Source organism: Castanea sativa, chromosome 5 (genome assembly GCF_040712315.1).
Source record: "Castanea sativa cultivar Marrone di Chiusa Pesio chromosome 5, ASM4071231v1".
NCBI classification, from domain to species: domain Eukaryota; kingdom Viridiplantae; phylum Streptophyta; class Magnoliopsida; order Fagales; family Fagaceae; genus Castanea; species Castanea sativa.
Genome location: NC_134017.1, coordinates 50,970,195 through 50,996,760, shown reverse-complemented (window position 1 = coordinate 50,996,760; position 26,566 = coordinate 50,970,195). Strand labels below are relative to the sequence as shown.

Here is a 26,566-nt window from a genome sequence, read left to right as displayed (position 1 = left end):
TAGTGTTTGATAAGAGTTATCATGATAGCACTAATAATGAGAATAGTTCTCAATCAATCATAGTATTTTATGTTCACTCTATGCTGAGGGATATTGAATATGAGATTGGGTTGTCGTTGCATATATTATTTTATGGTTTTATTAAGGTTCCATATTATATGCTTATATGCTAAATTGATAATGTCTAGTTTACTTATTATATTTATGTTTGTTATTTTCAGATTTTATCATGGCATCATTTAGCCCACTTGTTTCTATTCTTAATCAAAAAAAACTGACTGGATCCAACTATGTTGATTGGAAAAGAAATTTGGACATTGTTCTTACTGCTGAAGAGCACAAATATGTGCTTACTCAACCATGTCCTAATTTTCCTTCATTAGATGCTCCTCTTGAGGAAAAATAACGATATGATCGTTGGTAGAAATCTAATGAGATGACAAAGTGCTACATCCTAGCATCTATCTTAAATGTTCTACAGCATCAAATGCAGGATGTAGAACTTGCTTCGGACATAATGCATAGTCTGAAGGAGATGTTTGGTGAGCAAGATTGTTCTGTTAGGCAAGAAACCATGAGGCAAATTTATAATACCAAAATGGCTGCAGGAAGTTCAGTGAGGGAGCATTGTCTTAGGATGATTGCTAATCTGAACACATTAGAAGTTTTAGGTGCCGACATTGATGGAGAATCCCAAGTGGATATGATACTCCAGTCACTACCAGAATCATTCAAGGAATTCAGACTCAATTATAATATGAACAAAAAGATTTATTCTTTGTCTGAATTAATGAATGAGTTAGTGGCGGCGGAAGGCATCCTTGGTACTTCTAGTGTTGAAGCCAATGTGGGTGAAGCTTCTACTTCTCAACCTAAGTCGAAAGGCAAGAGTAAAAGGAAGAAGAAGAAGGACTTCACTAAGAAAGATGGTAAATAAATTGCTTTAGGGGTTGCCAACAAAGGAAAGAAAATCAAAGGAAAGTGTTTCCATTGTGGTGAGAAAGGACATTGGAAGAGGAATTGTCCAACATACAAAGCTGCCAAGAATAAAGGTATGAAAAGTTCATTTCTTCTTGAAATATGTTTGGTACAGAATCCAACAGATTCCTGGTGTGTGGATTTAGGTTGTACTAATCATATCTGCAATTCTTTGCAGGGGTTCTAGAAGACCAGAAAGTTGAATGAGGGAGAACTATTTCTTACTTTGGCTGATGGGAGCAAGATTCCGGTTGAAGCTATTGGAGTGTTTAATTTGTGTTTTAAGTCTAGAGTTTTAATATTGGAAAACTGTTTGTTTGTACCTAATGTTCGTAGGAATTTAATTTCTGCAACTTACTTAGGTAAACATGGATATTGTGTTATCCTGAAAGACAATGTTGTAATAAAGAAGGATAAAATGTTTATCTGTTCTGGCAATATTGTGGATGGTCTTTATATTTTAACTCCTAATAAGCATGAATTATATAATTCTGAATTAGATAGTAACTCTCATGTGAAATCATTAAAGAGAAAGTTTCCTTCTACTAGTGATGCATATCTATGGCACTTGCGTTTAGGTCATATTAATTCAAGTAGGATTCAAAGACTAATCAAAGATGGACTTTTACAGCCCATGGACTTTGATGGTTTTCCAGTTTGCGAATCTTGTTTGGAAGGTAAGATGACCAAACGACCTTTTAATGCAAAAGGTAGAAGAGCGCAAGATTTGCTAGAACTAGTACATTCAGATGTATGTGGTCCTATGTCAATCCAAGCAAGAGATGGCTATGAGTATTTCATTACTTTCATTGATGATTACTCTAGATTTGGTTATGTGTACCTAATGAAACGGAAGTCCGAAGCCTTTGAAAAGTTCAAAGAGTTTAGGGCTGAAGTTGAAAATCAATTGGGTAAACACATAAAGGCCATTCGATCTGATCGAGGTGGCAAATACCTTCTTGGTGATTTCAAGGATTACTTGACTGAAAATGGGATTATATCCCAGTTGACTGCACTTGGAACTCCACAACAAAATGGTGTAGCAGAAAGAAGGAATAGGACTCTTTTAGATATGGTTAGGTCCATGTTGAGTTATTCGACTCTACCAATTTCTTTTTGGGGATATGCCTTAAATACTGCAATATATCTTCTAAATTTAGTATCTTCGAAGTCTATTCCTAAAACACCTGTAGAGTTGTGGAATGGGCGTAAGCCTAGTATGAGACATCTCCACATTTGGGGTTGTCCAGCACATGTGTTGAAAGGAAAGTCTGATAAGTTACAATCTAAAACAGAAGTGGTATTTTTTGTAGGGTATCCAAAAGGAACAGTTGGAGGTTTATTCTATAGTCATAAGGACAATAAAGTGTTTGTTAGCACAAATGCCAAATTCTTGGAAAATGACTATATGAATAATTTTACTCCTAGAAGTAGAGTTGTCTTGGCTGAAATGAATGAGCGTGTAGTTGAACAACCAATGGATGAAACTAGGGATGATGTGGCTGTATTAGATACACCACAAGATACTACTCATGAGATGTCTAGTACACAGGTGCCTCGTCGTAGTGGGAGAATTGTTCGGCCTCCTATAAGATTCATAGGTTTGGGAGAAACTTATGAGGCTATCTCAGAAGAGGCTGAATCGGATCCTTACACTTATGATGAAGCAATAAATGATATAGATGCACATCATTGGGTCCAAGTTATGAAATCTGAATTGGATTCTATGAATTCAAATCATGTATGGGATCTTGTAAAGGCGCCTAATGGCATTAAACCTGTTGGTTGCAAATGGGTTTACAAGAGGAAGAGAGGGATAGATGGAAATGTTGAAACCTTTAAAGCAAGGCTAGTGGCGAAAGGGTATACACAAAAAGAAGGTATTGATTATGATGAAACTTTTTCGCTAGTAGCCATGCTTAAATCTATCAGAATTTTCTTATCCATTGCTGCTCATTATGATTATGAAATTTGGCAAATGGATGTCAAGACCGCATTTCTTAATGGCAATCATGAAGAAGAAATATATATGTTGCAACCAGAAGGTTTCATAGCAAAGAACCAAGAGCATATGGTATGCAAGTTGAATAGGTCCATTTATGGACTTAAACAAGCATCTAGGTCATGGAACATCAAATTTGATCAAGCAATCAAGTCATTTGATTTTGAACAGAATCTTGAAGAACCATGTGTGTACAAAAGACATCGAGACAAAGTAGTAATGTTCCTAGTGCTTTATGTTGATGATATTCTACTCATTGGGAATGATGTAGGGGTAATGTCATCGGTTAAAGTTTGGTTGTCAAGCCAATTTGATATGAAGGACTTGGGTGAGGCTAACTTTATTTTAGGGATCAAGCTTTGGCGAGATCGCAAGAATAAGATGTTAGGCTTATCACAAGCTGGATATATAGATAAGGTTCTAGAACGGTTTAGCATGCAAAACTCCAAGAAAGGATTGCTTCCTTTTAGACATGGAGTTCTTTTGTCTGATGACCAAAGACCTAAGACTCAAGAGGAAGAAAATATGATGAGACAAGTTCCTTATGCTTCTGTAGTGGGAAGTCTCATGTATGCCATGCTTTGTACTAGACCAGATATTTGTTATTCAGTTGGCATGGTCGGCCGATATCAATCAAATCCAGGACCAAAACATTGGCAAGCTGTAAAGCATATTCTTAAGTATCTTAGGAGAACGAGAGATTATATGTTTGTTTACCATAGTGAGGATTTGATTCCCATTGGCTATACAGATTCAGATTTTCAATCAGATCTAGATTTCAGAAAATCCACTTCAGGATGTGTTTTCACCTTGGGAGGTGGAGCCATAAGTTGGAGGAGTGTTAAGCAATCTTGTATTGCGGACTCCACCATGGAAGCTGAGTATGTTGCTGCTTGTGAAGCAGTAAAGGAGGCTGTTTGGCTCAAGAAATTCCTTTATGATCTTGGTGTTGTGAGAATGGAGCAAGTTTCCATTACATTGTTTTGTGACAATAGTGGAGCGGTTGCATAATCCAAAGATCCAAGGAATCATAAGAAAGGAAAGCACATTGAGAGGAAGTACCACATCATTCGAGACATTGTTGCTCGTGGAGATATTGTGGTAGCAAAGATTGAAAGTGCAAATAATCTAGCAGATCCCTTTACCAAAGCCTTGCCTCAAAGGACTTTCGAGTCACATTTGGAAGGAATGAGAGTTAGATTAGTACACAATAGTCTTTAGGGCAAGTGAGAGATTGTTAGGATTTGTGCCCTTAAATCCTATTGTATGATGCTATGTATGATATTATGTATGACATTATGTAAGACATGATGTATGACTTAATATTGTGATTGATAAAGTTATTTTATTATTATCTAAAATAATGGTAACATGAATATGAGACATTATCATATAGTCCATGAGATGCATTGTATGTGATTTATGTGAAAAGTCACAGAAGATGTAAATCATAAGTTCTTTGTAAACTCAGAATTTATAGTTCGTAGTCGGTGATAAAATTGGGCATTTCATCTGCGAAGACTGTAACGTGTCAACTACGATGATTTGTCTTGATCATGGAAGTGGAGACTTCTAGTTGATATGTTGATATGTTTTTAGAGTTAAAACATATTGAACAGGACCGCTGTGAGATTTATTGTTCTCCTAATGACTGTCAAATGAATAATAAATCTCACGACTTCTATTTGCATGAACTCTTAATCTTGAGAGAATAATGGACCTGATCATGAAGTGTAGGTTGCTTTGATATATCAGGAGTGAGATCTGAAGTGACGGTCAAAATCTCAGTATGTTGGGCAACCACATTTAGTGTTGATGGAACATATATTCTCAAGATGGAATTCATAATCTTTTGATGGAGATATAAAATATTCCCTTGAGATAAGTTTAATGGTTTCAGTTATTCAGAGAGTTAGGCCTAACCACTTTAGTAAGAAATTACTAAAGTATATATTTATGAAATTGGATTTCATAAATATATAATGAATAACTTTAAAGCATTAAACCGGGTACTCAAGGATAAGATGTAATAATTTACAAAGTGGCAGTCTACATTTATGACTTTATGTTACTACGAATATTTTATGAAGGGGTTACGTGTATAATAAAGTCTTGGGATATAATTTATTAATAAGGCCTAGAGTGCAATTATATTTATATAGTGGTATTAAATATAATTAATGGTAAACTTGGACTTGTCAAGAGTTGACGGAAAAGCCCAAGGCCCATTGGAGCTAGTGTCTTATTGGTCCCTTTTAGTCTCACTCCAAGCCACACACTAAAGCCCAATTGGAGTGGCCCAATAGGCCAGCCCAATTAGATAATCAGTTAGTTATAAAGGGAGAAACATACAAAATTTTTATTAGAAGAGATTAGAAAAGAAAAAGAAATGGTGTGTGAGAGAGTGTGAGACACACTTTCATTCTCCCTTTGAAAAACTGATTGAGAGACCACACATCTTGGGCGTAAAGTGGAATTGGAGTGAAGATTAAAAGTGTTCCCAAGTGCTTCTAATCTTTGTTTTGAATTTCTCCACACCAAGGCACGCTATCTTGTTCTTAAATTCTGAAATTTACATAGTGCACGTTATCAATCATGAATGAAATAGATCCTGATGGTATTGGCAACCAAGGTTCTGATTGCGCTCCGTAGGGTCTCCAGCCATCTTACTAGGCCACTTGAAGTAGGGTTCCTTGCGGACTTTCTCCAGTAATTGGTGCACTGGTTCTCGGAATACGGTGTTAACTACTTGAGGAGTGGCTAAACCGGATTACCTATAGAAATCTCTCCTCGGCCTGTTATTATTGTACCTATCCGACCTGAAATCCCTTTTCTCCTGAAGGATAACCTTCGCCTTACCCTTCCCTTGTTGTTGATCTTCCTTAACCCTTTTATACTCGTCAATGCTATCCATGAGCCGATGTACACTCTGTACGGGCTTTTTGGTCAGAGATTTCCTTAAATCGTGATCAGTTGGGAGGCCCACCTTGAAAGTGTTAATTGCCACTTCGTCAAAATCGCAGTCAATTTCATTAAACATCTCCCAGTATCCTTCAGAATAAGTTTTCAAGGTCTCAACCTCCCTCATGGCCATAGACAACAATGAGTCCAAAGGCCGAGGAACTCTGCTGCATGTAGTGAATTGAGATGTGAATGCCCTAGTGAGTTCCATGAAAGAATCAACAAAACCCGCCTTCAGTTCGTTAAACCATCTCATAGCAACATGTCCTAAGCTAGAGGGGAAGACTTTGCACATCAGGGTCTCGTTCTGAGAATGTACTGCCATCATTTGATTAAAATGACTCATATGCTCAACTGGGTCTGTCCTGCCATTATAGATGGTGAAAGTGGGCTGGGTGAACTGTCGTGGAAGCTTTCCCTTCTCGATCCTACGTGAGAAAGAGGACTTGGAGATCTGGTGCAACGCCCTGCTCATAGCGTCGTTTCCCAAGCTCCTAGAGGGAAACTTTTTTTGCCTATGACCCAGAAGCTCGTCCTTCTCGTACGAGAAGGTTTTGCTAGGAGGAGTCCTGGACCTTAGACTGTAACTGCTAAGGCCATGCAGAAGGAGATTGACTACCTTAAGAAAAAATTACGCCGTGTGAGACGGAGGCAAGCGTCACCTCTTTCCGATCCTTCCTCTTTCCGATCTTCACGCTGGGACCCCTGAGACTCTGCATGATGCGAATTTAAGCCTACCATAATGTTTCAATTCCTTAAGCACTATATTCCCACAGATGACGCCAATTGTAAGTGCACAATTTGTACCCGGTCCAGTCACTAGATGGACTCAGGCCCTAAGAGCTTTATACAATAAAATTTGTAGAGTATGGGCTTGAAACCTAGGTTATGGATATTGGATAAAGAGAAAAACAGGCTAGATTGTCGTTATCCACGTATTCAATAGATGAGAATAGCAAAGAAACTCTCCTCGGACCACTTGTATTGCCTTTCTTTCTTTAAGAACAATATTACAATTATAGTTCAAATATTCAGTCCTTTTTCTCTCCCCCCCCCCCCTTCTTCTTCCTCTCTTGTTTTCTTATATCCATCTTATTCTTCCTTTCTTCCTCCACGTGTAACACAAATCTTCCAATTAGATACTTGTCCCATCTAGCACTTTCTTGAAATCTTCAAACACTAGCTGGAAGGCTGAACATTACTGTTCAGAGGTCATTTCTCCATTAATGCGGTCAGGGAGGTAGATGCAGGGTCTTTAATGCAGTGGTAGCAGCCTTTTCCCTTCTGATATTTCTCGTACGTTCTTCCTTCCAATAACTGTGTGGATCATGCCTTTACCCAACAGATCTTTCGAACTTCTCTCTCCAAACACCTTGGCATGTCCTATGACCTTTACTTGACCCATCCGAGGAGATACTCTTCCTCGGACAGCTCCTCCAACCCTTGTAGCATGAATTGGCTTGCGGGCCTCAAAGGCTTTGCTTGGACAGGCTTACTCCTCCAAATCAGGCCCAAGGTCGAAATACATATTTTATTCATTTTACCCCCACAATTAGTATCAAACGCACACTCACACGCACATAATATAAATTTATAATATAAAGAGAGATAGTCACAACTCATAATCACTTATGTTATTCTTGGTAATAGTTTTTGTTTTCTATTTTCAAAAAAACAAGATAGTTGAAATTTTATTTTATTTTTGGTAATATAAAGAAAAAAAAAATTTTATAGTATTTTTGAAATAAAAGACATGTTTGGTTAGTTCAAATTAAAACGATAGTTTTTTGAAGAAAAAAAATAGAAAATATTAAAATATGTTGTTACTCGGATTTGAACTCTAATGCTAACTCATTAAATGAGATAGATTTATTAAATTAAATGCGTGTTTTCATTGATTTTTGAAAATTAGTAACTGAAAACAGTCTTTTGCATGTTTTCAGTTTCCTTCACAAATTGAGTTTTGAGAACAATTTTTGTTTTCTATCCATTTGGGGTTGCCAAACAAGTTTTTTAGTTAAAAAAATAGAAAATTATTTTTGAAAATATAAAATAAAGGGAAAAAACATTTACCAAACATACCCTTACCCTTTACTTTTAGAGTCAAAGCTACATGTGACCAGGGTGTGCAAAAGATATTTTTAAGGATTAATAAACTAGTAAAGATATATATATATATATATATATATATATATATATATATATATATATATATATATATATATATATATGAACCCCTAAAGAGAGTGCAATGCTGTCCTAGTATGCTCAGTGGTGGAAAAATAATTGCGAGTTCATATGAAAGAGTTTATGTAAAAGTGATAAATAGTCAGTCATATAAGATTATTGTAAGAAAAAGCTGCAGGCCTATAATAACTTGTTTAAGATACAAGCATAGATGAAAATATAGTAACATAGCTATTTTTTTACAACTTTGCCACAATTGTTTTTTTCTTTCAACTTTGTCACAATTGTGATGAGGTAGATTGTTAGTGGTATAAAAGTGATAAATAACTGTTCATAGTCTGTTGTATCAGGGCCAAAATGGCCCAATACCACAATTTTCAGAAATTTTTAGCAAAAAAACACTGTTTCGGAACTAAATAAGGAAATACCACTTTTATGGTACTCGAGTTTGCCAAACTCGAGTACCATTTGGAACTCGAGTTTAAGACACTCGAGTTCCTAGAAGTTTTGCCACCGTGGCACTGCTGAGGTTGAAATTTGGCGAATAAAAAAATAATGTGGTACTCGAGCTTGGTATACTCGAGTACCATGCAACACAATACTCGCGTATAACATGCTCGAGTACCTTTTATAAATAAAAAGTCAATTATTTTATTTCTACAGTACTCGAGCTCACCAAGCTCGAGTACCTTATAACTTTTTTTTTTTTTGGGATTATCGACAAATAAATATAAACATAAAATGTTATTTATTTTATTTCTATAGTACTCGAGCTCACTAAGCTCGAGTACCTTGTAACTTTATTTTATTTTGTTTTGGGATTATCAACAAATAAACATAAACATAAAATGCTGTTTATTTTATTTCTACAGTACTCCAGCTCACTAAGCTCGAGTACCTTGTAACTTTTCTTTTCTTTTCATTTTTTTTGGGATTATCGACAAATAAACATAAACATAAAAATAAGTAGCTTTTTTATGTATTTATTAATTTAAATAGAAGCATTGTAAAATACAGAGATTTAATTTCAAAATATGAATTTAATTTCTACATTAAGTAAAACTGTTCACTGTTTTCTCATAAAAATTGTTCACTCTCTTTTTTGCGTAAATTATTTTCCGTTCTCTATTTAAAAATTTGTTCGCTGTTTTCTCATAAAACACCTAGTAAAATCGTGTTTTCTAAATTTAAACGCCAAATCTGAATGCTTTTTCATGTTTGAATTTCACAATAATTGAATCTATTTTTCTGCATTGATAAAATCTACTTCTACATAAATAAAATTTTCTCTTTGCACATCATGTTTACTGTATATTCGAATCTGCTTACTGCATTCATAAAATTTGTTTTTTGCATTAAGTAAAACTGTTCACTGTTTTCTCATAAAAATTGTTCACTGTTTTCTGCATAAACTATTTCTAGCATTCTGCATAAAATTATTTTCTGTTCAGCATTATTTAAAAAATTGTTCACTCACTTTTCTGTGTAAATTGTTTTTTGTTTACTATTTAAAAAATTGTTCGCTGTTTTCTCATAAAACACCTAGTGAAATCGTGTTTTCTAAATTTAAACGCCAAATCTGAATGCTTTTTCATGTTTGAATTTCACAATAATCGAATCTATTTTTCTGCATGGATAAAATCTGTTTCTACATTAATAAAATTTGCACTCTGCACACCATGTTTACTGTATATTCGAATCTGCTTACTGCATTCATAAAATCTGTTTTTTGCCTTAAGTAAAATTGTTCACCGTTTTCTCATAAAAAAATTTCACTGTTTTCTGCATAAACTATTTTTAGCATTTTGCTTAAAATTATTTTCTGTTCAACATTATTTAAAAAATTGTTCACTATCTTTTCTGCGTAAATTATTTTTTGTTCACTATGTAAAAAATTGTTCGTTGTTTTCTCATAAAACACCTAGTGAAATCGTGTTTTCTAAATTTAAACGCCAAATTTGAATGCTTTTTCATGTTTGAATTTCACAATATTCGAATATATTTTTCTGCATTTATAGACTACATTAATATAATTTTCTCTCTGCACATCAAGTTTACTGTATATTCAAATATGCTTACTGCATTCATAAAATCTTTTTTTTTTTTTTTGCATTAAGTAAAACTGTTCACTATTTTCTCATAAAAATTGTTCACTGTTTCTGCATAAACTGTTTTTAGCTTTGGCGCGGTTATTGCTCTTAAATGGTTTTTGTGTTTTTTTAAATATGTAACCATATGAATAATGGACAAACTCCATGAATGAAAAATGAGTGATTCATATAAATCACCTAATGGTAAGTGCCTCAAATAATTCGAATTTGTAAAAAAGTTCGAATTAGTTGAATGTAGAAATTCGGGAAAAATCGATGGAAAATCAATGAACGTACCAAATCGTGAAGGTGTACATAAGATGTACAAATAGTCTAGACTTGTTGAGAAAGTACAAATCTACTTTTACAGGGATGCATACACCTCCCATTGTAGTCTTTTAAAGCTGGCTAGCTTGCAGATTGTACTGCAACTTCTTTCATACTCATGGTCGGGGTACCTAATCATTAGTATTGAACAACTGCATTGTACAAACACTAGGAATTGCACATTTTTAATTACATTATAATGCCATTCTCATAATTTTTTTAAGTATTTTTCATGTGTATTATTTTCATACTAAGCTACATTGTATTTCTACAAAATTTAATGCAATACAAGTGCTAAATGTCTCTTTTAGATTTCTACTACCTATTGTTTCCATGCTTTAGAAACCAAAAGATTTTTTAGCTAATTGCTGAATGGGGAACAATACACAATATCTGGTCCAATCAGAGTCCGCTCACATAGGCTTAATATATGCAATAATCTTCCAATCAAAAGTACGAGTTGACATTAGAACGTAACCATTAGTAGAGGAAAGTCAAATAAATTTGAAACAAGAGGTATAGAAAAAGTCATGTTTCTTTAGCAATTTTATGAAACAAAGTCTAATAAGATACATAGCTACAATTAACACTGAATTAAATAAACTGTCTATTACACGTGGAACAAGAACTTCTAGACAATGTCACTTTGCAAGAAATAGAAGTGGTATCAACTAAAAACATAACAAAAGTGAAATGTCCTATGATATTTAAAAGATTTTTTTAAAAAAGATTTTTGTTTTTCATAAAAAAAAAAGATATTTGTTTTGTGATGCGTTTGGATGGCTATCAAACTATCTATCATTTTGCCATTTTGGAAGGAGTGTAATAGAATGATTATATATATATATATATATATATATATATATATATATATATATATATATATATAGAAGGATTCGTTCAAAATTTAAATTGAAAGAAATGAATCAAATGATACCCTTAAAGTGTGGATGAAATGTTTTATAATGCTTAAATTCATAAAAGATTCTAGTGAAAATTCCATGCGTTGCATGGCTTTAATCCTGAATTTTCTTTATATATATTTTTGAGAAATTATAACTAAATGAGTTATTATTACATAATTGTAGAATTATTTTCTAGCTAAATGTCAAAAATGGGTTAAGTGTCAAAAATGAAACCATGGGTGGGTAAGTTAAATTTGAGACAAATCATAGGTGGGTAAAGTGTAATTCCTAAGAAAAAAAGGGTGGGTTCAAAGGACTAAAAAACCACAATCTATTAGTTTTACTAAGGTGAGTTTGGTTCAGCCTTTTCAAACAGTTCTTTAAGCAGTATGTTTGGTAAAAACTATCAAAAAATGCTTTTTGACAAAGTTGAGTGTTTGGCTTATACTTATAAAAGTGGCGGTTTGAGTTGTAAATTATCAAAAAAGACAAGATATATATATATATATATATATATATATATATATATATATATATATATATATATATATATATATATGTTTTAATTACCTCTCTTAATGCAAGTTATGGACAAAATATTTTTTCAAAAATTTCATAATAAAGTCTGCATGACAAGCTGGAATTCAGATTAGTTTATTTCCCAAAGTCATCCAAGAAGTAGTCGCACAGATTGGAGGACTTAATTATATGAAAATCACTATTTGGAGTACTCTTCCTACTTGGGACAGTAGTTATTATATGGAAGCTTGGCCAGTACACATTTTGGCTGTTATTCATGATTGGGGTTGTATCCTTGAATACAACTGGTATACAAGTGATATTTATTTACCACTTGATGATCCGGATGCTCTGGCTCAAGATGGTCTAATTTCATGAGTAATAAGATTTATGAGATATAGAAAGAATTAGACAGAGGCTTCTACTTATATAGTTGCAAAAATAGGATAACCGTATATGGTCCAATACCTTCAGCAAGGAGGCTATTTGGGAAAAGAAAGATTGTTAAGGATCCTAGAATGATACAGATTGAAAGACAGACAGATAGATCATTATTCACTGGCGATTGATCACTATTCACCAGCACACATGAATAGCTTTTAGAGAAATCAAGACAGTCCAAACAGATACAGACAGATGTTCAAAAGTTACTACTATTTACTAGCATGGGTAAAAAGAGATTTGATAGATTCCCGAGATCTGAAAGATTCCCAGACAGACGCAAACAGACTATTACTCATTAGTACTAATTTCCATACCATCGACAGATTAACTTGAGTTAAATTTACCTACTCAGATTACTTTACCATGGTTCATTTTACCTATAAAAGAGATGCACTACGAAGACAGAAGACAAGTTTCTAAATTTCTAAGATTCTAAGCTTTTAAGTTCCAAGTTTTAGAAAGCCTTTTGTAATAGCCTTCCCTCTCCCTCAGAAAGACTTTTGAACTCTCTCCCCATCTTGTAATCTTGTAACCTTTCTCTTCAGACAATTTTATTTTTAAGCTTGTATCAAAGACAGTAGTTTGTTTTCAAGTTTATCAAAGACTGAAGTTTTTATTCAAGTAAGATTTTACTAGTTTTTGTTTTCATATTCCATACTTCATTTTAACCTTATTTTGAATATATCTATTTTGCTATTTACTTGTTTATTATCTATTTTATCATTGTTTCTGCTTCCATATTACTGTTATGCTCTCTCCTGGGTAGTCATTGGTATTAGAGCATATGGATCATAAAACACCTAATGAACAGTGAATAATTTATGCAGAAAACATGATGTAGCACCAACTGTGGCATGAGTAGTTTTTGGGAAACACGTCACTAGCCCGCTGCTGTAGCACCAACTGTAGTCATACGAACCACATGTGCTAACAGACACCACTGTTTCACACATGCTGCTCAATAGCTCGGCACAATTTCACACACTGTTCAGCCATATCATCCACATTCATGAGAATACTTAAATATATGAATAATCGTACCCTGGTGCCAGGGACATAGCACTGTGTCCATTAAATATGATTCTCTGTTCAAGAACACTGCAACTATCGCCCACATTTTCAAATCTCATTGTGACATTGGGAACATTTAAAATCCTGTTCATGTAGTATTTTTCCAGCCTGTATTGACATGACAAGCCCTAATAATTGAAATTATAATGCTTGGAATATGAAATGAGGTTATAAATGCACCACAATAATGATCTTATTTCTACCCCCAATAATTTCATAGATTGACTAAGCTATGAGTCACAACACCTCAACATCAAATCGTACAATGCGAAACAAATTTAGATCTACTTCAACAAATGGATTATCACAAGTTCTAGCAAATCAACGACTACAGACATACACAGACCACTATGGAGGGAAATGGGTTGGAAAGAAGAGAAATTTCCTTAATATGCCAATATACACGTACGAGAGTCTTGGAAGTGTCGGGCACATCATGGTCGGAAAACCTACAAAACTAAGTACAGATACCACCGCAATAGAGTTCACCGTAGCAAAACCACCATGGTCAATCCTATACGAGAAGAGGTGTGAGTTGGAGGTGTATTGTCGATGGCATGGGTTACGAGTTCCTAAGGCACGCTTAGCTGAGTTACCTAGAGATGAACCTGCCAACATACTTGCTCGTCTTGAACAAGAGAACAATCAAATGCAAAGGCGATTAGACCGTTTTCATGCAATCCAAAAAGTTAGGAAGCATTTAAAGGGGAAGGCGCAAGAGCGAGCCATCAAGTCTATTAATGAAGTTACTGCGTTAGATGATGAAAGAGATATTTCAGACTTCTCAGATTCAAGTAATGATGATTTCCAAAATTTTCTACCTACGAACATTAAACGTTGTTGTTAATGTCTACACGTTATGTGCAATACAAAATGTTGTTGTTAATTTCTGACAACTGATGATTATGTACATTCAACTTTTGCAAATCTAAAGATTAATTGTTCATTAGTTTTGGCTAAGTTTATATGAAATCACTTGCTCATTTTTTCCCTGCTGTTCTTTGTTGCTACATATGATTCTTGTGCTTTGGTTGGATAATGTCCTCTGCTTTGTAATGTAGGAAACACCTTAGGAAGTGAAATGCCTCCAGTTAGATATGTTGATGTTTCCAATATTCTGTTTGTGTAATTTGAAATGTTACACACAGAACACTTATCACCCAAATTAGATTTATTGTATATTAATCGTTGAGCCCTGACCAGAAATACCCATGTGCTATTACTTCTAACCAGTAGTCACAGATTATGGAAAGAGCGTTTCGAGTAGCATCTTTGAAAATGACCAAAGATAGTAAACAGTTCTACATGTGCTGTTCAACAGCTCGATACTATTGAGCCCTGACCAGAAGTACCCATCCACACTCACATGAATACACAAATATGCAACCCTTTGTAATGCACCGTTTTCAAGGATGCAGAGCATCCCTGGAAAGTTTTTGCATCAATTTTGGGGGTGAGCTGTCCACCATTGCTACACTGATGTTTGCAGTGCTACATGTGCTGCTCAATGATTTGGTACGTTCTTTGATTTTCCATTGAGTTTACACGATTTTGTTCATTCAACAATTTTGAAATTTTCATCAAATCAAGATGATCAGTACATTAGTAAACAGTTTTAAATTGAATTTTCACAATTTTGTACATTTGACAACTTCAAATTTGGAAACAAATTTGGATGATCTATACATCTAATGTAATTGATTTTCCATTGAGTTTACTTAACTTGGTATGTTCTTCAATTTTCATTTGAATTTTCACGATTTTACACACTCAATGAATTCGAATTTTTCAACAAATTCGTATTATCTGTACATCTAATGTACCCTATTTTTCCTTGAGCTTTCACGCTTTTGTATATTCAACGAATTCAAATTTTTAAACAAATTCATACGATCTGTACATCTAACGTACATACTTTTCCATTGAATTTTCATTATTTTGTACGTTCAATGAAGTCAAATTTCTCAACAAGTCTAGACTATCTGTACATCTTATGTACACATTCACAATTTGGTACGTTCATTGATTTTTCATTGATTTTTCCCGAATTTCTACATTCAACTAATTCGAACATTTTCACAAATTTGAATTATTTGAGGCACTTACCATTAGGTGATTTATACGAATCACTCATTTTTCTTTCATGGAGTTTGTCCATTATTCATATGGTTACATATTTAAAAAAAAAAAAAGCACAAAAACCATTTAAGTGCAATAACCGCGCCAATGCTAAAACAGTTTATGCAGAAAACAATGAACAATTTTTATGAGAAAACAGTGAACAGTTTTACTTAATGCAAAAAAAAGATTTTATGAATGCAGTAAGCAGATTCGAATATACAGTAAACATGATGTGCAGAGAGAAAATTTTATTAATGTAGAAGTAGATTTTATCAATGCAGAAAAATAGATTCGATTATTGTGAAATTCAAACATGAAAAAGCATTCAGATTTGACGTTTAAATTTAGAAAACACGATTTCACTAGGTGTTTTATGAGAAAAGAGCAAACAATTTTTTAAATAGTGAACAAAAAATAATTTACGCAGAAAAGTGAGTGAACAATTTTTTAAATAATGTTGAACAGAATATAATTTTATGCAGAATGCTAGAAATAATTTATGCAGAAAATAGTGAACAATTTTTTTGAGAAAACAGTGAACAGTTTTACTTAATGCAAAAAACAAATTTTATGAATGCAATAAGCAGATTCGAATATACAGTAAACATGATGTGCAGAGAGAAAATTTTATTAATGTAGAAGTAGATTTTATCAATGCAGAAAAATAGATTCGATTATTGTGAAATTCAAACATGAAAAAGCATTCAAATTTGGCGTTTAAATTTAGAAAACACGATTTCACTAGGTGTTTTATGAGAAAACAGTGAACAACTTTTTAAATAGTGAAGAAAAAATAATTTACGCAGAAAAGTGAGTGAACAATTTTTTAAATAATGCTGAACAGAAAATAATTTTACGCAGAATGCTAGAAATAGTTTATGCAGAAAACAGTGAACAATTTTTATGAGAAAACAGTGAATAGTTTTACTTAATGCAAAAATCAAATTTTACGAATGCAATAGGCAGATTCGAATATACAGTAAACATGATGTGCAGAGAGAAAATTTTATTAATGTAGAAGTAGATTTTATCAATGCAGAAAAATAGATTCAATTATTGTGAAATTCAAACATGAAAAAGCATTCAGATTTGGCGTTTAAATTTAGAAAACACGATTTTACTAGGTGTTTTATGAGAAAACAGCGAATAATTTTTTAAATAGTGAATAAAAAATAATTTACGCAAAAAAGAGAGTGAACAATTTTTATGAGAAAACTGTGAACACTTTTACTTAATGTAGAAATTAAATTCATATTTTGAAATTAAAATCTCTGTATTTTACAATGCTTCTATTTAAATAAATAAATATATAAAAAAGCTACTTATTTTTATGTTTATGTTTATTTGTCGATAGTCCCAAAAAAAAGAAGAAAAAGAAAAGAAAAGTTATAAGGTACTCGAGCTTAGTGAACTGTAGTACTGTAGAAATAAAATAAACAGCATTTTATGTTTATGTTTATTTGTCGATAATCCCAAAAAAAAAAAAAGTTACAAGGTACTCGAGCTTACTGTAGAAATAAAATAAACAACATTTTATGTTTATGTTTATTTGTCGATAATCCCAAAAAAAAAAAAAAAAAGTTACAAGGTACTCGAGCTTGGTGAGCTCGAGTACTGTAGAAATAAAATAATTGACTTTTTATTTATAAAAGGTACTCGAGCATGTTATACTCGAGTATTGTGTTGCATGGTACTCGAGTACCACATTATTTTTTTATTTGCCAAATTTCCACCTCAGCAGTGCCACGGTGGCAAAACTTCTAGGAACTCGAGTGTCTTAAACTCGAGTTCCAAATGGTACTCGAGTACCATAAAAGTGGTATTTCCCTATTTAATTTTGAAACAATGTTTTTTTGCTAAAAATTTCTGAAAATTGTGGTATTGGGCCATTTTGGCCGTTGTATCAGAATATTTTGAAAGGTTTTTGTACCCAAGATGGTGAATGGAAAAAAGGTGAGCCCAAATCTGAAGCAAAGAATCAAACTAGTGGTTGGGCCAATCCACAGCATATGGGCCCATCAATTGCTTTAACTCTACTCTACCCAATTCTTTTCTTCATTATAAAGAACTCAAAACTCACGCTTCCAGGTAGATTCTTCTGCGCAAAAAATGGCCGAAACGACACCGTCACGCACAATCTCCCTCATCTCCATCCTCTTCCTCCTGCTCACCACCGCACCAGAACCCACCCGTTCCTTGTCCTTGTCCTTGTCCTTCTCCTTCGTCCAGTACCGAACCGTCGTCTCGCTCTCCCACTCGCTCATGACGCGCGTGGCCAACCTCCGCGCCTCCAGGGGCGACGTCTCGGGCTCGCGCCGGGCCCATCTCATCGCCGAGAAGCTCGAGCCTGGGCTGGGCCTCGGCTTCTTCGGGCACACCTGGTCATTGGGCTGGGACTACCTCAAGAACTACGCGTGGAGGGATCTAAACTCCGCTGAGCTGTACGGCGTCGTTTCGGACGTGAACGAGTTGCTTAAATCTGTAGGTGAGTTGACCCGCGCGAACTCGGACGCCGAGAGATCAACCTGGGTGGGGCGGAATTACCAAAATGTCCTCGGCGTCTCTACCTCGCTTTTCAAAAAGCTTCTCAAAGTGTTTACTAAATCGGTACGCTTCCTCTCTCTCTCTCTCTCTCTCTCTCTCTCTCTCTCTCTTTTAGTTGTAATTTTAATTTGAAGTCCGTACAATTCAATTGGCACAGTTAGAAAGTTAGTTAAGGTAGTTATTGATAGTGTGGTTGTGGTTGTGGGGGTGTAGGGTGCGTTGAGGAAAGCGGTGAAGGTGGTGGAGAGAGAAGTGGTGCAGGGAGATTTACTGAGGGACTGTCTTGAATTGGGGAGCGATGACTTGAAAGGTTTGCTTCAAATTCTCAAAGACTTGGCTTCCTCCGCTAATGCTAATACTAACACTAATGCTAATGATTGGAGTGATCTATGACACACACTACTACACACAATGGAAGACCAAGAATTTGTTTGTAATCATCCATTTTTTTTTAATTAAAAAAAAAAAATGTTATTTTGTAGAAAGTAGAATAATTTGGTAGTGTTATGATTCTAGAAATTTATATATTTTTTCTTATCTAGGAATTACATCAAGTTGTTAAGAGTAATTTATCACAAGCAATTTTTATACCATGGTCTTTTTTTGTAGTGAAACTCTTTCGAATATATGATATTGTGTTAAAGTGTTTTTTTTTACTTGTTATGATTAATGTGGAAAATTCATAATTTTAAGTCTATATGTTTAGATATGTAGCAACTGGCAAGTATATCAAGTTTGTCAATTTCACCAAATGGAAATCTAATAAGTGGCTTAACTAAGAAAATGTAGTTCATTTCTCAGGAATGAGTGATAAACCCAAGTCATTTTAATTGGTTTCCCCTGTACTCTTAATTCTTGTCAAGATTCAAAACGACTGTTTGAGATCATCGTAGAAAATAGATCTCTAGCAATTTTGATCTCACTGTTTTCAAATTATTAATATTTACAGAGTTTAATGTAGGGAAATACCAAGAAGTGTGTTAGTTGAGCTATGAAGATCTTGTTAAACTATAGTTATAAAATATTTTTGATATTTAAAACAATAAATAAATAGTAGTTTTTCAATGTCGGAAATGACGAAGGACATTGTAAGAGTATTCTGTATTTTACTAATGTTTGGCATAAAAAAGTATTGACTTTAGTGTTCTTATTCTTTTTTTGGTTAATCATTAATTTGGTCCTCTAATTACTAGACAAAGGGCAATTTTTGTTAAGAATTTGTGTTCGGGAGAACAAATATGAGATCAATGCCTCATTTTCTATATTAAACACGTAAAGTTGAAATCTTGAGCCAATCCTACGATGATTTTCACCATTTAACGAAAAACCCTTTCCATTATTTACACTATAATTAATTTTGCCACCCATAAATGTTAAAGCAAATATTGTATTATCTCGCTGAAGATTATGGTGGAAATGCACCAATAAAGGTCCATGGTAACTGAAAAATCTTCAAGAATTGCTGGTTTACATTCCAGCAAAGGTAAAATAGCTACACCTTTCGAACATCGCAATGAAAATTTTGGTTGTGACGATCACCTTGGCTTAACAGCCCTCTTCTCATGCCACATAGTTGCACCACAATTCTAATATGTTTGTGCTGGCTTGCAAAAATTCCATGGTTCATTGTCTAGAATAGACATTAAAAGTAAACATTTCATTTTTGTAGCTATAAATCTGTGCTAATCAACGGATAAGAAGTGAGAAAGCATATTTGTTGAAAAGAAAAGGGTAGGGAACAAATATACCAAATAAGACTCACATGCTCGCCTTCGAAGTCCTCTAATCAAAACATTCTTACCATTCTTGGAAAAACATTAAAGGCCTTGAGCATTCAAATCCCTGAGGCATTGCATCTTGTTCACTTTTATAAATCCACGTCCAAGAACTCTCTACCCCCATCTCTCTCTTGTGGAATTGGCATCGTATAGATCCGGAATTTTTTAGTGGCAAGAATGAAAGCAAGAGCCAACTCATGATTCAGGACATTTCGATCAGAAACTAAATAGTGCACTTCTTTATTCAATGATACAGACCTGTTACATGCCAAGGACTCCTTGTATTTCTTCTTCAAATTTTTTTTTTCCTTCCAAAACTCTGATTTAAGACTATAAACCTTAATTTCAAAATCCATGGAGTTATCACTATTTATAAAAGGTACGACTCTCAACACCTAATATTCAGTGACCGAATGCAATTTAAGGATGGCCGAATTAAGGTGAAGGGATTTGGGCAACACAGAGAGAATAGGGATGGTGCATATTGATGTTTAGTTACAAGTTTTGCTGATTAGATTTTAAAATTATTGGGATGGCATGCCAAGTGTTTAATTTTTGCTAAGGTGGCAACCGTTGTCCACAATTAACTTGTATTTCAAATGTGATTATCGTTGGCCACTTTTAAGAAATAGTGGACAACATTGTCCACTTTTACCAGTAAAAGCTTATATTTCAAATGTGGCTATCGTTGGTCACTTTTTAAGAAAAAATAGACAATGTTGTCCAGTTTTAGTGTCCTACTTGTAAAGGGCAGACTAGGTTGAGGGCATCAATTCGATTGTGGCTATTATTGTCCACAATTAACTTCGAATTGTCCACTTTTAAATCACACTTGTATTTCAAATGCAGTTATGGTTAACCTCTTTTTTAAAAAAAAAAATTGGATAACGTTGTTCACTTTTAGTGAGAACCCAATTGCAAAGGGCAGACCAGTTTGCCATGTTTATCCACGAGAGGTATTGTATCAATTCAAATGTGGCTATCATTGTCCACAATTAACTTCGAATTGTCCCACTTTTAAATTACACTTATATTTGACATATGGATCGTTTGCCAAATTTGAAGAAAAAGTGTACAACTTATTTTTCTTTTTCCACAACTCAAATGTGTACAATTTGGGCAGAACAAGATCTGGTCTGCTCTGCGTCATCGCACCCATTCCTTTTAAAAAAGCCATCAATTCAAAACAAAGACCACCAAGCGCAAAACTTTCTAGTAATCTGTGGCTTATTGTATAGATTAAAAGGCCTCTTCTCAACAGACTCCATGACTTCCTGGACCTTGCTGCCCCTCACAGTAAAGAAACCCATCTAAGGGTTTGTGAAACAATGCTGAAATGTGGCGTTTTGGGAGAGGATGGCTTTGAGAGAAAGAGGTGGCTCAGGTAATTTGAGATTTTTAATGGGTTTTGAATCTTTTGATTGCATGCTTGGGAATCCGATGTTCAAGTACTACTTAATTTATAGTCTTGCTTTGCGTTGTGCTTTAAAGGATCCACATTTTAAATCTACCTTTCACTAGCTAGATTTAAAAATTGTTGGGATGACATGCCAAGTGTTTAATTTTTGCGGAGATGGCAATGGACAAATCACAATGTGGATAGTTTTTGCCAAGAAAATGTACAAGTCATTTTTCCACAATGCAAGATGTGTACAATGATGTTAGTGGAATGTGTACGATGCTGTACACTTTAAATTGAGACCCCAATGGCAAAGGGCAGACTAAGCCTGGTTTGCATTGTCACGAGAGGCATTAGTCAAATGTGTACAACATCGTACACAATTAACTCTAAATTGTTCCCTTTTAAATTTACATTCGTATTTCGAATGAGGCTAATGTTTGTCAGTTTTAAGAAAAATTATGCTCAAGTTATTTTTCTATAATGCAAATGTGTACAACATCATAAACATTTGACACCAAATTATTGATATGGGAGCAAAGTGGCAAATACAAACATGGTGGCATGAGGAGTATCTGAATAAGCCTACAACCCAATCCAATTAGTTTCTTAAGCCCAACCATGTTGATTTTCAAGCCTAGCAAATAAAGCCATTATTTGCCCTATAATTCAGAAGATATTTGAAGTCATTTTTTCCAAGAAATCAAAGAGTATTTAATGTTGATTTCCAAACATTCAGCCATTATGTTTTGTTCCTCTTGACGCTAGAGTGTCTCAAGTTTCAACCGGAGTGTCCCATGATCCAGCAAGGCCAATCCGATGATAGTTCGGCCCAAAAAACTTTCCTTGAAAATCAGAATAATAGCCCATTATTTTAAAATATTTTTTAATTATTAATTAAGTCAATTTGTCTTTATTTAGTGTCTTCTAAGATGAATTAGACTTTATATTTTATTTCTCCTAGGCCAACAAGTAATTTATTGTGTTTCTAAGTTCTTAAGGGTCTATTTAGTTGGGAGGATGGAAAAGTGAGAGGATAGAAAATAGAGAAAGGATGGAAAAGTGGGAGGATGGAAAAGTTTTTAGTTTTCCTCGTTTATGTTTGGTTGAGAGGGTGGAAAAGTGGAAGGATGGAAAACTTTTTGATTTGGTTGAAAATAATGTTTGTATAAATTTATCATCATGTCCCTTTTAAATAAAACAAAAAAGTAATACATTATACTTTTAAAAAAAAATTGTGTATAGATGAAAGTAGACATTTTCAAAAATAACATAAAATATCATCCAAAAGTGTTTTCTTAAAAAAATAATAAAAATAAAAATTAAGAAAAAAAAGAAGGAAAAGAAGAAGTACCCACCTTGACAAAACCAAAAAAGAAAAAAGAAAAAATAAGAAGAAGAAGAAGAAGCCAACGTTACCCAAAAAAAAGAGAAAAAAGAAACCAACGTTACAAGGAAACTGAAAAAGTAAAAAAAAAAAAAAAGAGAAAGAGAAAGCCAACGTTACAAGGATACTAGAAAAGTAAAAAAAAAAGAAAAAAGAAAAAGAAAAAAGCAAGCCAACATTACAAGGAAACTGGAAAAGTCAAAAGAAAAAAAGAAAAAGAAAAAGAAAAAAAAAAGCAAGAAACGTTAATGAGAGGTGGGGTAATTTTGTCCAAATATTTTTTTCACTTTTCACTCGAATTTTCTTTCCAATTTGGAGAGATTGTATTTTGAAGGGGAGGAGAGAAAACTGGTGGGCCCCATCACTTTTCTCCCCCCTCCCCCTCTCATCCAAACAGTGAAAAATGTCATTTTTCACTCTATTTTTCCCCCTCTATTTTCCATTCTTTCTGTTTTCACTCCAACCAAACATACCCTAAGAGTCATATCTGACTTTGGTCAGATTAAGTGAATATATTTATTATTATTTTTGTCTTCTTATGCTTGGGGGCTATTTCAAGCTCTATTTAAGCCTTTGGCTAAATCAAATAAAAATCAGTGTATTTTTAGAATTAAAAGACTTTGTGTTTTTTAGAAGATGGATTTCTTCTAAATTATCTCTCATCCCTTAGGTGGATTTCTTTGGGTGGTGAGTATCGGTTTTTGTATTTCTTGGGTGGAGCTAATCTGTATATCACAGAGTGTTGAGCTAAAATAGTTCTGTATTTGCAGTTAAATTCCTTTGGGTGGTGTTATTTGTGGAAAATTATTATATATTCTGGGAGTACCATAAATGTGTATCCCATGCTCTCACATGAATTGTGTCTTCCACCATAAATTTAATTAGTGGGACCTATAGTTATGTGAGAGGAAAGAGTATGCATTTATGGTACTCCAGAAGTACCTAATATTTACCCGTTATTTGTATCCCTTTGAGTTTACTTTGGTGGTGAGCTTATATATCCTTAAATTATTGAGTGATTTCTTATCCCATAAAAACTAAAAAATATAAAATATATTCATCCAACCTATTTCCATTTATCATATCAGCTAAGTTTGGGTTGCCCCTTATGAATCCAGTATCAATTATCCCCATTTTAATTATACTTGTATTTCAAACGTGGCTATTGTTTGCCAATCTTAAGAAAAAGTGTACAACTCATTTTTCCGTTGGACCCTTAAGGGGTAGAGTTTTTTATCTAATTTTTTTTGCTAAAAACTAACAAAGTTTTTATCTTAGTTTGACTTTGACACCGACTCACAGAGAAGCAATTTTATTGTAGTATTTGTATGCAGTATACTACACCCTTTGTTTGTAAAGAAACTTTTTTTTTTTTTTTTGTATTTTGATTATGAAAATTAAAGTCTTTTATTCATGAATATAAGATATTGGGTTAAGGTATTTTTTACTCGTTAATGTGGAAAATTCATAACTGAGTATTTGTTTACATATGTAGCAAGTCTATCAAGTTTGTCAATTTCAAAAAATAGAAACTTTTTTTTTTTTTTTTTGGGGATGAGAAAACACAAAAAAGAAATCTAAGTGGCTCATCTAAGAAAATGTAGTACATTTTTTTTAAAATGAGTGATAAACCCAATTTATTTTTGCTCGTTTCCTTGTTCTATTGATTCTTGTCAAAATTCAAAGTGACTGATTATCTAATTGAGATCATTGTAGAAAATTGATCTTTAGCAATATTGATCCCACTGTTGTCAAATTAATAATATTTAGAGAGTTTAATAAAGGAAGTAGACATCTCTTTTAGAAATACCAAAAAATTATAGTTGAGCGCTCAACAAATAATTACAAATAATAAGATGACATTAAAAAAACAAAACACAAATGTTTCCATGTAACCCCAATCCAAAAAAGAAAAGAAAAAAAAAATATGTTGGCATTTAACAAATATTTCACCCCACTTTTTCTGTGTTTTCCATTGACAAAAATTTTAGCCATGCAAAAAGAGCTAGAAAAAGAAAAAAGAAAAAAAGGAACAAGGAGAGATAAGAGATAATTCAAGAGTTAGTCTCATGGATCCTTGTACTTGTATTGATGCGAAAGAAGAATTTGCTTCCATATATTCTCATTCTATGAATAATCGCAGCAGCTCATAAAATATGGACGAGCTTCTGGATTGTGTGTAGATGAAAATTGGTTATAGCCTAAGACTTATGTGACAAGTTTATTCAATAAAATAAATATTACTATATATTTTGAAAATTTAACAGTTGAATTACATGTTTTTTACACATTTAATACACATGTCAAATTTTGTGTCAATCAGATATTATTTACTATATGAACTTTAAATTTATATTTTATGCATAATTTTAAACCACAAACACTTGCTATTTAAATAATGTATTGATGATATAGCTAATGTTCTTTAATTTTCTAGAAATTTTACTAATACGAAAGATATAAGAAGAAAATGTAATTCAATAGTGAATTTTTCAAAATTCACTTCCAATAAAAATATATTGAGTAAGATTGTAGCCTAAAGTTCAACTAATTTTGTAACTAAACTTTGTTCATACAAAAATACCAATGATTTTTTTTTATATTATATATAAAAAGAAATCCTTTGAACACTCGCATAGCATGTGTAAAGAAGCTAGTTTTATTTAGAGTGTTTCTACAAGCATGAAACAATACATAGAAAATTCCACATAGCCTCACAAACATTAATTTTCAGTGAAATTCTTTGTGCATTTAGAATTCCCATTTTATTCTTTATTGTGGAAACATACAAAAGCCCGCATTGTGAATGCTGAATCCTCCGTCTATGAGAAGAATATGTCCACTCACATATTTTGAGTCATCACTTGCAAGAAAGAGAGCAGCCTCAGCAACATCCTCTGGCTTGAGAACCTCACCCTTGAGGTTTGAATAAATATGGGAAGCTTCATCATCATCCATCTTAAAAAATTTCATTGCCAAAGGTGTAGCAACTATATAGGGTGACACACAATTCACACGAATGCCAAAATGTCCGAGCTCCACTGCTGTATTTTTTGTTAATCCATGCACAGCATGTTTTGAGCTTGCGTAGGCATGCGGTGCACCACCTACAACGATTGAGGCTGCGCTTGCAGTAGTGATTATACTGCCTTTGCGATTCGGGATCATCACACGGGCTGCATGCTTGATGCCAAGGAAAACACCTACCAGGTTGACTTTAACCCCTTGCTCAAAATCAGCCTGGGTGTTCTCAAGGATGTTGAATTTGGCTTCCCCAGCTATACCAGCATTGTTGTACATAATGTCTAGCTTTCCGTACATGGAAACGGCATGGTTAACAGCATTTTTGACATCAGTTTCCTTGGTGACATCACAATGGACAAAGGTTGTTGATTGAGGATTCAGTTCTTTGCCTATAGAGTGACCCAATTCATCTTGCATGTCTGCGATTACAACTTTAGCTCCATGTTTTGAGAATAGTCTTGCAATGGACGCACCAATGCCGCTAGCCGAACCAGTAATTAGTGCCACTTTTCCTTCTAGCCTATCACATTTTTACATGATATTATCTTTCACTTTTATTAGTCAGCAGTATGGAGAGAGGATATTACTCATATAAAGGTTATGTAGCAAAAAATGCATTATTCCTAACGTTACTCATAAAAAAATTATTTACTCGGAGAGAAGATATTTTTCATTAAATATTATTATTTAACAAATTAGACATAGAGAGGCAAGATAGCTAAAATTGTTTCCTACCTTCTTGCTTCAGGTGGGAGTACTGAGAAACTACCCATGGTCGATGAAGTTAGAGTATGTGTTGGGAAAATGAAAATGAAACCCAAAGATTATC

General features: G+C 33.7%; 2 protein-coding genes across 2 annotated transcripts; one reads left to right on the top strand and one right to left on the bottom strand.

The window, feature by feature from the left end:
* The first annotated feature begins 17,675 nt into the window (after nt 1–17,675).
* Nucleotides 17,676–18,802, top strand: LOC142634208 (uncharacterized). The gene is made up of 2 exons (XM_075808501.1): nt 17,676–18,212; nt 18,363–18,802. Exons 1-2 carry the CDS (start codon nt 17,715–17,717, stop codon nt 18,540–18,542), a joined length of 678 nt encoding a protein of 225 aa, XP_075664616.1. The 5' UTR covers nt 17,676–17,714; the 3' UTR covers nt 18,543–18,802.
* Nucleotides 18,803–25,485: 6,683 nt separating this feature from the next.
* Nucleotides 25,486–26,552, bottom strand: LOC142633339 (borneol dehydrogenase, mitochondrial-like). Its single transcript, XM_075807562.1, has 2 exons — nt 26,473–26,552; nt 25,486–26,257 (listed from the first exon to the last, which is right to left on the bottom strand). The coding sequence occupies exons 1-2, from the start codon at nt 26,508–26,510 to the stop codon at nt 25,486–25,488; spliced, it is 810 nt and encodes a 269-aa protein (XP_075663677.1). The 5' UTR covers nt 26,511–26,552.
* Nucleotides 26,553–26,566: the final 14 nt, after the last annotated feature.

What these genes read in the sequence shown, in the direction of transcription:
- LOC142634208 (XM_075808501.1), top strand. Translation starts at nt 17,715, where the DNA reads ATGGCCGAAACGACACCGTCACGCACAATCTCCCTCATCTCCATCCTC. An exon ending in TCAAAGTGTTTACTAAATCG is followed by an intron (nt 18,213 to 18,362) that starts GTACGCTTCCTC and finishes GTGGGGGTGTAG; the next exon opens with GGTGCGTTGAGGAAAGCGGT.
- LOC142633339 (XM_075807562.1), bottom strand. Translation starts at nt 26,510, where the DNA reads ATGGGTAGTTTCTCAGTACTCCCACCTGAAGCAAGAAG. An exon ending in CTCCCACCTGAAGCAAGAAG is followed by an intron (nt 26,258 to 26,472) that starts GTAGGAAACAAT and finishes AAAATGTGATAG; the next exon opens with GCTAGAAGGAAAAGTGGCAC.